Here is a 14,563-nt window from a genome sequence, read left to right on the forward strand (position 1 = left end):
CGTAAAGTTCCTTTTATTTCAGATCCATACCTTGTAACAAATGAGTTCAACACCCCTGGATTAGTTAGTAATAAGAAAAATTACTTCAGTCTTAAAGGGCTTTTTTTCTTCACATGGGCTTCATGCAGTTTTCTACAGTTTACTGCTATGTAGCAAATTCATCTTACGGATAGTTCCTTATCTCCCCCATTGTTCGAAACTAACTCCGCTCACAGCAATGTCAGTGGAAGCTGTAGTTTTGGCAACAATGACTTATAAAGATGATGACTGGGTTTTTTCCCTATCCTCTAGGAGAAATGCACAGGCTTACTATTCCCAACCCTACCCAGAATTCAGTAGTGGTGGATGACCTGCTGCCAAACCACTCGTATGTCTTCAAAGTGAAGGCCCAAAGCGATGAAGGCTGGGGTCCAGAGAGAGAGGGAGTGATCACTATTGAGTCCCAAGTGGATCCACGCAGCCCTCTGAGTCCTGTGCCAGGTAATGTGGCTTTCATTATGTAATGCTTCACAAGTTTACTTAGCACTTCTGGTATGATTGTTGTCTCCTCAGGCTTTTTAGTTCTTTGACACTGGTTTCATGCTGTGCTGCTTGGGGAAGAGGGGTGTGCATCAGAGTAGGATTGTGGTTATTCATGTGGCTTTGCATTGTGGCATTTGACTTCCGGAGCATATCAGGATTAATTTTGAAAGGCAAATTTCTAGTCCTAGGGATTGCAGAGAGTGGGAAAATTTGTGGACAGTGTATTCTGAAGGCTTAGAATCAAAACAATTTTTTTGGGGGGGGGGGGGTTAGGGCTGCCAAGTCCAATTCAAGAAATATCTGGGGACTTTGGGGGTGGAGCCAGGAGACATTAGGGGTGGAGCCAAGATCAAGGCTGTGACAAGCATAATTGAACTCCAAAGGGAGTTCTGGTCATCACATTTAAAGGGACGGCACACCTTTTCAATGCTTTCCTTCCCTAGGAAATAATGAAGGATAGGGGCACCTTCTTTTGGGGCTCACAGTATTGGACCCCCTGGTCCAATTTTTTTGAAACTTTGGGGGTATTTTGGGGAGAGGCACTAGATGCTATACTGAAAATTTTGTGCTTCCACCCCAAAAAACAGCTCCCCCCCTGAGCCCCAGATACCCGCAGATCAATTCTCCATGATTTTCTATGGGAATAAATCTCCATAGGGAATAACAGAGTTCCCAGCAGACATTTCCCTCCCCTCCCCCCGCTTTCTGACGACCCTGAAGTGGGGGGAGGGCCTCCAAACCGGGGGATCCCCTGCCTCCACCTGGGGATTGGCAACCCTAGGGGGGGTTTACTGTATTTTTTAAAGTTTATTTAAAACATGGCACATTCATATCACTCCACAAAAAAAGGGGGAGAGCGAAGTAGAAAAAAGTATTCTAGAATGTGGAGTAAATGTTAACAGTAAAATTCATAAAACAAAAACTTTTACAGTCGAGGGCAATATCAACAAAAAAATCAAGGTAGGAAGGATGCAAAATCAACATTGTATCTCAAGTCTGAACATAACATTACCCTAAAGAACATTTTAGAATCTACCCCATACCACGCGGATAGGACCTCTACTACTCCCACTTTCCCTGAAGTACCTGAGATCTACCAACAAGAAAGGGGGGAAAGTTCCAGGTTCTGAAACTTGGTTAGCACTATGTGTCAACCATGGGGCATACGGTCTGGTCTTTTTTTTTAAACTCCCCCCTCCAATTCTGGGGTGTCCATGCACCTATTAACATATGCACTATCAGTTTTAAAAAACAAAACAGCAAAACCAGAATTAAAGGTACACACTCCTGACCCAGTTTGAGTGTGCACTAGAACATAAGAACATAAGAGAAGCCATGTTGGATCAGGCCAACGGCCCATCAAGTCCAACACTCTGTGTCACACAGTGGCAAAAAAATTTATATACACACATACACTGTGGCTAATAGCCACTGATGGACCTGTGCTCCATATTTTTATCTAAACCCTTCTTGAAGGTGGCTATACTTGTGGCCGCCACCACCTCCTGTGGCAGTGAATTCCACATGTTAATCACCCTTTGGGTGAAGAAGTACTTCCTTTTATCCATTTTAACCTGTCTGCTCAGCAATTTCATCGAATGCCCACGAGTTCTTGTATTGTGAGAAAGGGAGAAAAGTACTTCTTTCTCTACTTTCTCCATCCCATGCATTATCTTGTAAACCTCTATCATGTCACCCCGCAGTCGACGTTTCTCCAAGCTAAAGAGTCCCAAGCGTTTCAACCTTTCTTCATAGGGAAAGTGCTCCAGCCCTTTAATCATTCTAGTTGCCCTTCTCTGGACTTTCTCCAATGCTATAATATCCTTTTTGAGGTGCGGCGACCAGAACTGCACACAGTACTCCAAATGAGACCGCACCATCGATTTATACAGGGGCATTATGATACTGGCTGATTTGTTTTCAATTCCCTTCCTAATAATTCCCAGCATGGTGTTGGCCTTTTTTATTGCAAACGCACACTGTCTTGACATTTTCAGTGAGTTATCTACCATGAGAGATCTCTCTCTTGGTCAGTCTCTGCCAATTCACACCCCATCAACTTGTATTTGTAGCTGGGATTCTTGGCCCCAATGTGCATTACTTTGCACTTGGCCACATTGAACCGCATCTGCCACGTTGACGCCCACTCACCCAGCCTCAACAGATCCCTTTGGAGTTCCTCACAATCCTCTCTGGTTCTCACCACCCTGAACAATTTAGTGTTCGGACTAGGGGAGTTCGGACATCTAACAACATGGGATGAATGTGGTAGGATCTGTAAACACCTGATTTTCTCTGGTGGCTCTTTGTTCCATATCCAACTCCATCATATGAGTACGACTAGGGACCGGCTTCCAGATGTATGTGTGTTAATGAACCCATTTAATCCATTAGTGAAAAGCAACTATATCAGGCCAAACTGCCTGTCTGACCACAGCTCAGGGTCCACAAAAATTTAAGAGGGTCAATTAAACATAGTATAAGTCGCACAATAGTTTCTTTGAAATACAAAATGTGCATACAGTATAACTTTTTATCTAAAATGTATATATTTTGAGAAGATGAATTACAAAATCTAAATTTACTTCATATTCTTTGTGTGCCACATTGGGATAAATATTTGAGTTGCTAGATGAAATTCAGATATATAATATAGACATGTTATCTGGTAATAATGAAGAAAACATCAGACTGGAAATTACAAATTTTGCTTTACAGGCTGCAAAGGCCAAACCTTGGTGCCTTATAAAAATAATTAAGAAATGCAAATTTGATTAACATTTCAGTGTTTGTTTTGAAACCAATATTTTATCACGAGATTTTGCTGAGTTTTACTCCAATATAACAATGGTGAATGTGGGAAAATGCAATATAAAATGTATGCAAAATAAAATGTATGCAATATATTATTTCAATAAAATAAATTTCAAACGTTGGCATTGATTCCACATCAGAAAGATAGGCAGATTTTACAGTTATGAATATTTTTAATTTTATGTTTGAATCCTATGTTCAGTTATATGTAAAATCCTGTACAGGATTTCAGTTCAGTTCTTGTTGGTTTCTTCTTGAGAACCCTGATCTTTTGTTTTTGCTTATTCAGGCTCCCCATTCACCTTGAGCACCCCTAGTGCACCAGGACCCCTGGTGTTCACAGCTCTGAGTCCAGATTCTCTTCAACTGAGTTGGGAAAGACCTCGCCAACCCAATGGGTTAATTCTGGGCTACATGGTCACTTGTGAGACGCTACACGGCGGAGGTACAACTGAATTCCAGTTCATATTTGAGACCTCCAGTATTCCCAGAGAGTATTTCCTCGGTTATATAACAGAACAGGGCAGTCTCTGCATGGAAAAAAACAGATTGCATATCCCTGGGCCAAAAGAAGTTAAACTTCAAAACACCCACACTCGGGCCTTTTCTGCCGCGGCCCCACGCCTTTGGAATCGGCTCCCAGAGGAGGTGCGGGCCCTGCGGAACTTAGACCAGTTCCGCAGGGCCTGCAAGACCACCCTCTTCAAACAGGCGTTTATTAACGACTGAAGTATAGGTGCACAATAAAGGAAACGCCAAAATGGTCTGGTCTAGGGAATCTACCATCACTATACCACCTGACAGACACAATGTCAAATAATAATGTTTACCGCCAGATTCAATCGTGTTAGATTTAGGAATGTTTTAAACTAATCATTGCTTGGTATTAATGTGAATTTAATGTTTTATTATTGTATTGTATTGTTCACTTTTAAATGCTGTTAGCCGCCCTGAGCCTGCTTCGGCGGGGGGGGAGGGAGGGATACAAATAAAATTTTACATTACATTACATTACATGTTCTAAATGCTGTATGTGCCTTATCAACAGTGCCCAGTATAAACCTATAACACCACCCCCCCCAGCACAATTCCTCATCCCATAATGAATCTTGGTGATCCATGGAAAAGGTTTGTTTTAATTCTGAAATCGCTATTCCATAATCTGCATTTCTGAAAAAAAAGTCTGCCTTAGCTACCTTTGTTTAATAATAACATCCAGTAAGAGTCTACAAGTTTCCTAAGTATTTTGTAACTTTTTGGTCCTTGAAAGGGATTCTCATGTCAAGGTCTTGATTGTTTTATTCTAATAGAGGAAAACAAATCTCCCTGCCTCTCAGGGCATTTTCGCACTCACCTTCAGCCGACGCGACCCCCCTCTTCACCGCGCAGGATTTGCGCGGATTTCGCACTAAATGCCGCGGAGCAGCCGGAAGAGCCGGAAACTCCCGTCACAAAAGCCACGCAAACAGAAACTGCTTTTTGGCGGTTTACGTTTGAGCGGCTTTTGCGCCGGGAGCTTCCGGCTCTTCCGGCTGCTCCGCGGCATTTAGTGCGAAATCCGCACAGATCCTGCGCGGTGAAGAGGGGGGGTCGCGCCGGCTGAAGGTGAGTGCGAAAACGCCCACAAAACAAGGTTTGAGTCCAGTGGCACCTTTACGACCAACAAAGTTACCCAGAATTAAACTTTGTTGGTCTCAAAGGTACCACTGGACTCAAGCTTTGTTCTGTTGCTTCAGATAATATGGCTACCCACCTGAATCTCACTGATACAGTCCTAGTTTAAATGTCCAAGCACACACACTCTGTTTTTGAGAAGGACTTTAGGCTGGACCAGGAGGCCCAGCAGTTCAAAAAGTTGCTTGAGAGACTGTTGCTCTAACACTGCTTCTGATTGCCTTAAGGCTGTCAGGTGTTCTGCTCTAAGTGGTGGAAGAACATTTTTTTTTAAGGTGACATTGGCTGCATTGCTACATCACTTCCGGATAAAACCCAGAAGTGACATAGGTAGCTCTAGAAATCACTGGAAACTCTCTGGTTTTACTATCAAGTTTCTGGTGATTCCTAGGGCTACCTATGTCACTTTTGAGTTTTCCCAAAAAGTGACCTAAAAATACAGCTGATGTTGTGCTTCCCGTGTCCCCACACCCAGTGCTCCAGCTGGTTGCCAGGCTTGTCGACAACCCTCTATTGGCTCCAGAAAATCTCACAAGAGATCTGGACACCAGATACATAGTTATAAGGAAAGAAGTTTCTATAAATATCCTTGGGCATGATCTACAGTTTATCCTCAGTTTTCCCCTCATGGTAATGTGGATCGCAGCCTGTGTTGCCACTGGGCCTCTGTGTGCTGCCAGGGCCCAGTAAAGTGTACTTTTTTTGAGACAGGAGCTTTATCACACTCCTATGTGCGGCACTGGAACCCTGCTGAATTTGTCTGGTAGTGAAAGGAAGTTCTGGTGGATCTTTTCTTTCTTCTACTCTAGATTCTACTTTTTAAAAAATGTCTTTGTTCCTTTAGGGGAACCCAGGAATATCTATGTGGGGGGAGACAGCCCAGAGACGACTTTGACAGTTCCTTCCTTGAATGAAAACATTCCTTATAAATTCAAAGTGCAAGCCAAAACCACGCAAGGCTTTGGGCCTGAAAGAGAAGGCATTATTACCATTGAATCTCAAGATGGAGGTACAGTTTTTCACCACAATAGTTATAATTGTTGCTCATTGGGCCATGTGTGTGTGAGGAGACTGCCGTTGTGTCTGTAAGAAGATGGGATAAATGCAACGTTCTCGGGTAGACTGGGAGAATATAGATCAGGGCATCAAGTGTTCTGATGGTGACCCCAAAGAAGCTTATAGAAGAGGAACAGTTTACTGATTCAGAATCACAGTTCATAGGCAAAGTTATTTATCTTGAAAATTTAAGGTATTGCCAGTTCTTGAGGGTATGTGATAACATGCAGGAACTTAAGAGTTGCCAACCCCAAGCTTAGGCCTGAAGATCTCTCAGAAATACAACTGATTTCCAGACTGCTGACATCAGTTCCCATGGAGAAAATGGCTGCTTTGGAGGGTGGATTTTATGACATTATACTCTGCTGAGGTCCCTCTTCCCCATACTCTGCCCAAAAGTGCCACGAATTTTCCATCTTTAAATTGGTAATCCTAATTTAGAGGCATTGTTTTTGCTTTTCATTTGGGTTGCATAGTTATTGGCATTTAATCTCTACTTTTTGTAAATATATGCTGCAAATTTAGTATAGAAAAATTAAGATTACCAGGTCTCATTGCACTGGAGCCCTTACACGCAGGCTTACACTTAGCTTGCCTTTGCCTGTTTTGCGCTACTGATAGTTGTAATTTTTCAGAGTGGTTGAAAGGTCTGAATCCAAAGGTGGATGGGCGTGTATGAATTCCCCAAGCATAGACTTGTCTCTATAAAGCCAGGAATACCCCTTATTAGTGGATTGTCTGTCTCCCAGTCCTAGATAACAACTACAGTAGTCTGTAGCACTGTGTACCTTGAACATATTGAACATATGAAGCTGCCTTATACTGAATCAGACCCTCGGTCCATCAAAGTCAGTATTGACTTCGCAGACTGGCAGCGGCTCTCCAGGGTCTCAAGCGGAGGTTTTTCACACCTATTTGCCTGGACCCTTTTTTGGAGATGCCAGGGATTGAACCTGGGACCTTCTGCTTCCCAAGCAGATGCTCTACCACTGAGCCAAGATGAAGAAGCTGAGCTATGACCCAGAAAGTCCCTGACTTAAAATACTGCCTCTACTAAGCCTTCAGCAAGCCACTATTTCTCTCTTCAGCCCCACCTACTCCTTTCAAGAATACAGAAAGAACAACATTGACTTACCCTGAAGTGTTATCTGGTTGAGATAATGTACAGGACGTTCTTTGAACACAGTTGTGCTATTTCAAGCATTATGACTGGTAGCAGTGATCTGTTTAAATATCTTCTTTGTTTTAAAATACTGAAATGATAGAATTTGCTAGTATATTTGGAAGGAATATATCTGCAGGTTAGTACATAGGACACTTTCTGTAAAACAAATTAATAATTAGGTTGTGTTGAAAGTCACTTTGAAGGATTGTGTTCTCTTTCAGTAGCGTTCTTTTCTTGCTTATTTTTCACTAACGTTTTTCCAGTCCATTGCTTAATAATCTCAAATGGAATGAGAAATGCACTTCCAAATTAAAAATATATATATATTACCTATCTTTTATTGTTCAGGTGCTTTCTCTCAGTTCGGAACACAGCAGTTTAACAAGGAAGAAGTGTACAGTTTCCCCACAGACTATAGCACCAAAACCAGCATCACTCAGTCTTCACTGGATCCCTTATATGCAGGTAAAAAGAACTGTGTAAATCTTAAGACTTGATTTTCCATGTTCCCTATTGAGTTCTATGGAACAAATTAAATGGGCTGCTGTCTAGCATTGAAAGGGAGGCAAAATCTGCTTCTCACCCCAGACTTGGAATCACAAAGGCAAGTTGAGTCATCAGTCCAGTGGGCTCCCTGTAGTTGCCATTCACTGTTCTGGGCAAACTAAGGGCCATACAAAATGTTATGGCGGCTATGGGTTCAACTTGTGGCTGCCACTGCCCTTTTAGGGAAGAATTTGGCCATTTTAAAGTGGTGCGGGGGCAGCAAGATTGTCTGTTCTTCCCACACCATGGAACCAATCAGGATAGGCCCTCAAGAAGTTTTTAAATGAACAAATTATTCACTAAAATGGTGATGGCCATGGGTCAAACTTGTGGCTGTCGTAACATCTGGTTTAGCTCTATAACACTATTTAACATCATACCCAGGATTTTTCCAGTATTCCGCCCCCCACCTCGGTTTTCCAAAAACCCCTGGATATCTTTGGGATGCCAAAATATATGTGAAAAATACTAATAAGGTATTTTCAGTTTGGGTGTATCTGAATGCATGCCCCTAGCAAGAGTAAAAAGGTAAAGAGAGTCCCCTGTGCAAGCACCGAGTCATTACCGACCGATAGGGTGATGTCACATCAGATTTTTTACAGTTTGCCATTGCCTTCCCCAGTCATCTACATTTTACCCCCCAGCAAGCTGGGTACAGACCACTTAATGAAGCACACATGACCCTGTTCCTGATCTATATGTTCAGGAATAAATAAGCAAGAATGAAGTCAAGATCACTTTCTCAGTACAAAAGGGGTCAATTAGGTGCTTGACAGAAATTCAACATGATACCTACCTATTTCACTAGAGCTAGAGAACCTTTCTGTGGATTCAGATCTCGACCTTTGGGCTGAGACACTAATGATACCTACCTATTTCGCTAGAGAACCTTTCTGTGGATTCAGATCTCGACCTTTGGGCTAAGACACTAATGATACCTACCTATTTCACTAGAGCTAGAGAACCTTTCTGTGGATTCAGATCTCGACCTTTGGGCTGAGACACTAATGATACCCACCTATTTCGCTAGAGAACCTTTCTGTGGATTCAGATCTCGACCTTTGGGCTAAGACACTAATGATACCTACCTATTTCACTAGAGCTAGAGAACCTTTCTGTGGATTCAGATCTCGACCTTTGGGCTGAGACACTAATGATACCTACCTATTTTGCTAGAGCTAGAGAACCTTTCTGTGGATTCCGATCTCGACCTTTGGGCTGAGACACTAATGATACCTACCTATTTCACTAGAGCTAGAGAACCTTTCTGGGGATTCAGATCTCGACCTTTGGGCTGAGACACTAATGATACCTACCTATTTCACTAGAGCTAGAGAACCTTTCTGTGGATTCAGATCTCGACCTTTGGGCTGAAACACCCAAGAAACCACTTTCACAAGGGGATACTAAAATGAATCTTGCAAGTCTTTCCCAGTCAAATTTGTCCGCAGGGCAGTCCTATGCACGTTTACTCAGAAGTAAGTCCCATTTGATTCCTTGGGGCTGACTCCCAGATAGCATGTGTCCATAACAAAGACAGGCAAATATCCAAGTTGCTAAATCAATCCTTGTCATGTTCTGTCTTGTTGCAGATGGCATGCTGATGACCACTCAGCGAGTAGAGAGTGGCAGCACTCTCACCAAACAAGTCACTCAAGAGTTTGTCACCAGAACCATGATGTCTAACAGCAGTGGGACATTCACCAGGCAGACGGACAGGCAGTTCTTTGAAGGCTGAGTCCAGAAAGATGCAGCCAAATGGACACCTGGATTTCAACAAGGAATGATCTGAAGCGGGCCTTTCTGTAGTCAACTTCCAGACAAGCTCATCGTGCCTGCTTTATTGTGCCAGCGTTAAAAGAATTAGATGTTGCTTTGAAACGCCACTGGGAGAAGGATGCATGCAGCCCAGGTGGAACCCTCAGACATTATGAAAAGAGCTTTAAAAAAACCCCAAACCCTGTAGCTTGGTTACGAAGGGCTATTGCACAGCTTTGACTCAAGAACTTGACTGTTGCATTCTTGGCTGTTCAAATGTTGCCACAGGCAGGTTGACCACGTAGGACTGAATTCGTGTTTAAATCACCCCCTTGATGCCATTCCATTTTTGCCCTATTTGTGTCATGACTCCTTTTCTAAGTCCATAGCCTTTGGTCAACATTATTAGCACTACCAGCAAAAGCCATCCGTCACACTTTGTACACTTTTTGTAAGTGCACCTGTTGGAATGCAGAGCAGAAGCTTTACCTGGACTTCTACTACATTTCTGTGTAAAATCCCTTGCTGATAATGTATGGTACTGCAGAAGCCAGTTAGTATGTTAATTTTCATAGCCGTATAGAGAAATGTTGCTTAAAGTACTGTACAGTTTGCCAAACATATATATAATGTATTTTTTTTTACAAAGTGTATTTTATCTCACCCAGCAACATGGGACCAAAATTCAGGCACTGATCCTCAACAGCTGCAGAAGCAAAGAGGTGGCCTTGTAACGAATGCCCTTACCATGAAAGCCCTAGAACAAAAGTACTTCATTCTGAGTGACTGCAAGCAACAAAATTTGCTAAATCCCACACCCATAGCCCTCCCTTTTCCTTTTAACTCATTGGCAGTGATGGTCAAGCAGATTGATGACAACCTTGGCTATGTCAGTGTCATAGGCCCTGACTGATTCTGCAGTAGCAGTCGCTCTGCCCTCGGCCGCCTTCTTTCCCCATATCAACCGATTGTTTCCCCACCAGTTACTGCACGGCTACATTTTGACCTGCATCTCCCTCCTGTCCCCCCCCCCCCCCCCCCGTCTTCCTGATGATCAGGAAGCTGCTAAATCATGTCTTCCTGATCTGATGGAGAAATTGGAGGGAGATGTGGGTAAACGTGGCCACGCAGCAACTAGTGGGGCATCAATTGGCTAAACTGGGGAAAGGAGAAGCCTGGGGAAAGGGCAAAGCAACTGCTACTGTGGAATCAATCATGTTTCAGACATTTTTGCTTCCCTCCATCATTTCTCAACCAGCAGCATTTTAATTGTACATGTACATTGTTTCCCAATACATTTACAATACGGGCATTAGACACTTCTGTACATTGACAATTTACTCAGTTACAGTGCTCCATGGATACTGTAGTCAACCATAGCATCTATAAAGCAGTACGGTTGTGTGATGAATCAGGAATGAACAGGCACACATGCAGCCAGTGCTGACCCAAGGGTGCATAGCACCCCAGGCAGGCTCCCTGCTTGCTGCCCCCCTGCAACCCTCCCTCCGTAGTGTTGCAATGCAGCACTGCTCCATCACCGTTCCCACCCCTGGCGCAATCAGAGCGTGCCTTGGCTCGGCTTTTCTGGCTTCAACGCAGCCAGCCTCTGATCAGTCTTTGAAGAGTACGCTGGAGGAGGAACCAGGAGAGGGAGTGAAGTTTCCAGTGCGCTCTTCAAAGCGGAACAGAGGCCAGCCGCGTTGGAAGCCGGTAAGGCTGAGCCAAGGCACACTGTTATAGCGTGTGGGGGGGGGGACGGAGCACAAGGGAGGGAGGTGGCGGGCGGGGGGGTGGGAGGAGGGAGCAGGCAGGCAAACTAGGTGCTTGTCATGCGCGCCGGGGCAAGGGGGGAGCCCAATTCAGCACCCCAGGCAAGCGCCTAGTTTGCCTAGTGGGTGAGTCAGTCCTGCCTGCAGCCTAAGTATTATACAAGTTTTGTCTAATATTTCAGCTTTGCAGTTCAGCTGCTCCAAGGGGTGGGACAGGAATCCTTGTGTTCCATATTCAGAGGTATGGATATTTGCATAGAATTCCTATCCAGTGTTTTGCTGATCCCTAAATATTATGCAACGCACCCTGCAAGCAGAATAATAGCATCGCGGGAAAGTTCTACTATAACCCTCCCTCTTCAGTGCTAGTGTTAAACTTGCAAGATTTTAATGTAATGAAACATTCAAAAATATGACTCCCCCGGTATAGTTTGAAGTGGTACAGAAAGCAATCCTAAACTGGTCTACTCAGAATTCTACCAACTGCATTCAATAGGACTTTCTCCCAGGAAAGTGTTCTTAGGATCTGATGAAGTGTGCATGTACATGAAAACTTATATACAGAATTAAACTTCGTTGCTCTTAAAGGTGCCACTGGAGTCAAGCTTTGTTTATAGGATTTCACTCTTTGTCCATTATATCACCTATTTCTGCCCAACCTCAGGCTCAGAAGCAATCATTTGTCCCAAATCGTCTTAGGAGAAGATAATACAGTGAGGGAGTAGCTATAAAAAAATCCAGAAAGGGCTATCAAGAGAAAATGAGGGTAGAAACAAGGACTTCAGTCTACAGACAAGCCACCTGACCATACCTGCCTTTTCTACAAGTACGTAGGCGGTTTACTCATTTGCCTGTGTTTATTTATATGAGTGCACATTTAATGATGCAATCTCTAAAACAGCCGCTTTCCCCTTTGCTAGCCCCCCACAAAAAAAATCTAGAATCCCAAAAGCAAGCCCCCAGTGACTTCTGTTGTGGTACAGTGCTGAAAGACGACTCTTAACGCCATCATTTCCTGTCGTGCACGACTCCCATAATGCAATGGTTTTCCAATGAGGGTTCCTGAGTTAGACCATCAAAAACGTGGACAAGCTCCTGCAAAACACAACTCACGCACCACTAATGTTCTGCACATCGTATGACAGTGAGGTCCAGTGCGCTTGGCCAGTAGCCGACTTCAACTGAGTGAGCATCCTACTATAATATGGCCTGGGACCTTCTGCGATGCACGGTTACCGCAGCAGAAGTTCTGCTGCAGACATTTATACATGGACAGAGACTCTGAAGGTGGAAACTTCACCACGCTACCACAGCTGGGAGAACGTAATCCCTTCGTAGCTGTTGCCTTTTGTTTGACTGTGCCTCAGGCCCCTGCATAAATATCAGAGCCACAAACAGAACCAAATATTTATATTTTTGGTTTAATTAAAGCTATAGAAGGCTCAGGCAGTTGATGAAGGGGTCACTGTACCATACATGTACAGGCCTTAGTAACAGGCTGGCTCCAATGTTGGAGGGAGGAGGGACTTTGCCCAGGACAGCCCACAACAGCAGCTCAGACCTTTACAGGGGAAAGTAATGGTTGTGACTTCCCCTCATGGATAAGGGACCTTTGACAACTGACCAAAGGTGCTGACCTCAAATCTAGCTTAATAAAGAACAGTTGGAGGGCTCTCACTTTTGTTAGCGGTATACATTTGGATCGCTTGGAGTCTCATTGCAGGTTTACCACTGACCCATTCCTGAAAACTAGGAAATCCTCCAAGCCTTCCCAGAATAACTTTTCGTGCGCGATGTCTTTGTATGCAAATGCCATTATTGTAGTCTACTAAATTTGCCAGTGTTTGGCGACAGTTAATACATATGCAATATGAAAATGAATGAACTGACAGGTGATATTCTGGATCAGATACTGCACTTAATAAATATTCTCTCTGTGGTCCAAGTAGTTGGGTGTTTTTTTTTTAACTCCAAATATGTCAAGAGGTAAAAATGCTGACAGTTGTACCTACTCAGACTGTAAGTATAGAGGTGGGTGTGCCAAATCCCACTGATTTTGGGTCTTAAGTCTCCATAAGATCAGGCTCCAAAGCTCTCTTTTTGTAGAATGCCTGAATTATCCTGCTCTTCTTTTTTTTGCAATGCTCAGTTTGCCAAACAGCTGGTGAGAGCTCTGGGCAGCAGTTGTTTGGCCAGAGGGGCTGCTATGAGGTGGGGGAGGGCGGGCTGGTGGGTTGCTGGCAAGGTTCACTGCTGCCGTTGCCAGATTGCCTGGATGTGGCCCAAGGGCCTTCAGTTGCCTGGGGCTGATGAGTGCACACTGAGTGTCATCAAGGTATGCTTTTGACTTACAATGATCTCATGAATTAGTGACCTTCAAAATATCCTATCCTAAACAGCCTTGTACTTAAGTCTTGCAAACTGAAGGCTGCGACTGCCTTTATTGAGTCAAGGAGAGCCAGTTTGGTGTAGTGGTTAAGTGTGCGGACTCTTATCTGGGAGCACCGGGTTTGATTCCCCACTCCTCCACTTGCACCTGCTGGAATGGCCTTGGGTCAGCCATAGCTCTCGCAGAGGTTGTCCTTGAAAGGGCAGCTGCTGGGAGAGCCCTCTCCAGCCCCACCCACCTCACAGGGTGTCTGTTGTGGGGGAGGAAGGGAAAGGAGATTGTAGGCCGCTCTGAGGCTCTGTCCTTGAAAGGGCAGCTGCTGTGAGAGCCCTCTCCAGCCCCACCCACCTCACAGGGTGTCTGTTGTGGGGGAGGAAGGTAAAGGAGATTGTGAGCCGCTCTGAGACTCTTCGGAGTGGAGGGCGTGATATAAATCCAATATCTTCATCTACCTCACAGGGTGTCTGTTGTGGGGGAGGAAGGTAAAGGAGATTGTGAGCCGCTCGGAGACTCTTCAGAGTGGAGGGCGGGATATAAATCCAATATCTTCTTCTTCTTCATGGTAGGAAGTGACAGTGGTAGATCATCTGCTCAGCATGCAGAAGGTCCCCAGTTCAATCTCCAGCATCTCCCGTTTAAAAGATGAGGTGGTAGGTGAAGTGAAAGACCTTCACTTGAGACTGCTGAAAGCCACTGCCAGGCTGAGTAGATAATATTGACTTTGATAGATCAGTGGTCTGATTCAGTATAAAGCAGTTTCATGTGTTCGTGTGGGACCAGAAATCTAAATGTAATTAAACCCACCCCACCACCACCCACAGTGTAAAGATGGAAGGGCAGATTCAAGCCAAAGGGCTCAAGTTTAAG

At 44.2% G+C, this 14,563-nt stretch overlaps 1 protein-coding gene across 1 annotated transcript in view; it reads left to right on the forward strand.

Annotated features, from left to right (window-relative positions):
* Positions 1–9,877, forward strand: part of ITGB4 (integrin subunit beta 4) — a 132,022-nt gene extending 122,145 nt beyond the window's left edge. Inside the window, 5 exon segments of the mRNA XM_060253022.1 lie at positions 292–480; positions 3,626–3,781; positions 5,855–6,019; positions 7,580–7,696; positions 9,370–9,877. Coding sequence (XP_060109005.1) covers positions 292–480; positions 3,626–3,781; positions 5,855–6,019; positions 7,580–7,696; positions 9,370–9,515 — 773 coding nt within the window. The 3' untranslated portion in view covers positions 9,516–9,877.
* The last annotated feature ends 4,686 nt before the right edge of the window (positions 9,878–14,563 follow it).

Source organism: Heteronotia binoei, chromosome 13 (assembly GCF_032191835.1).
Source record: "Heteronotia binoei isolate CCM8104 ecotype False Entrance Well chromosome 13, APGP_CSIRO_Hbin_v1, whole genome shotgun sequence".
Lineage (NCBI taxonomy): Eukaryota > Metazoa > Chordata > Lepidosauria > Squamata > Gekkonidae > Heteronotia > Heteronotia binoei.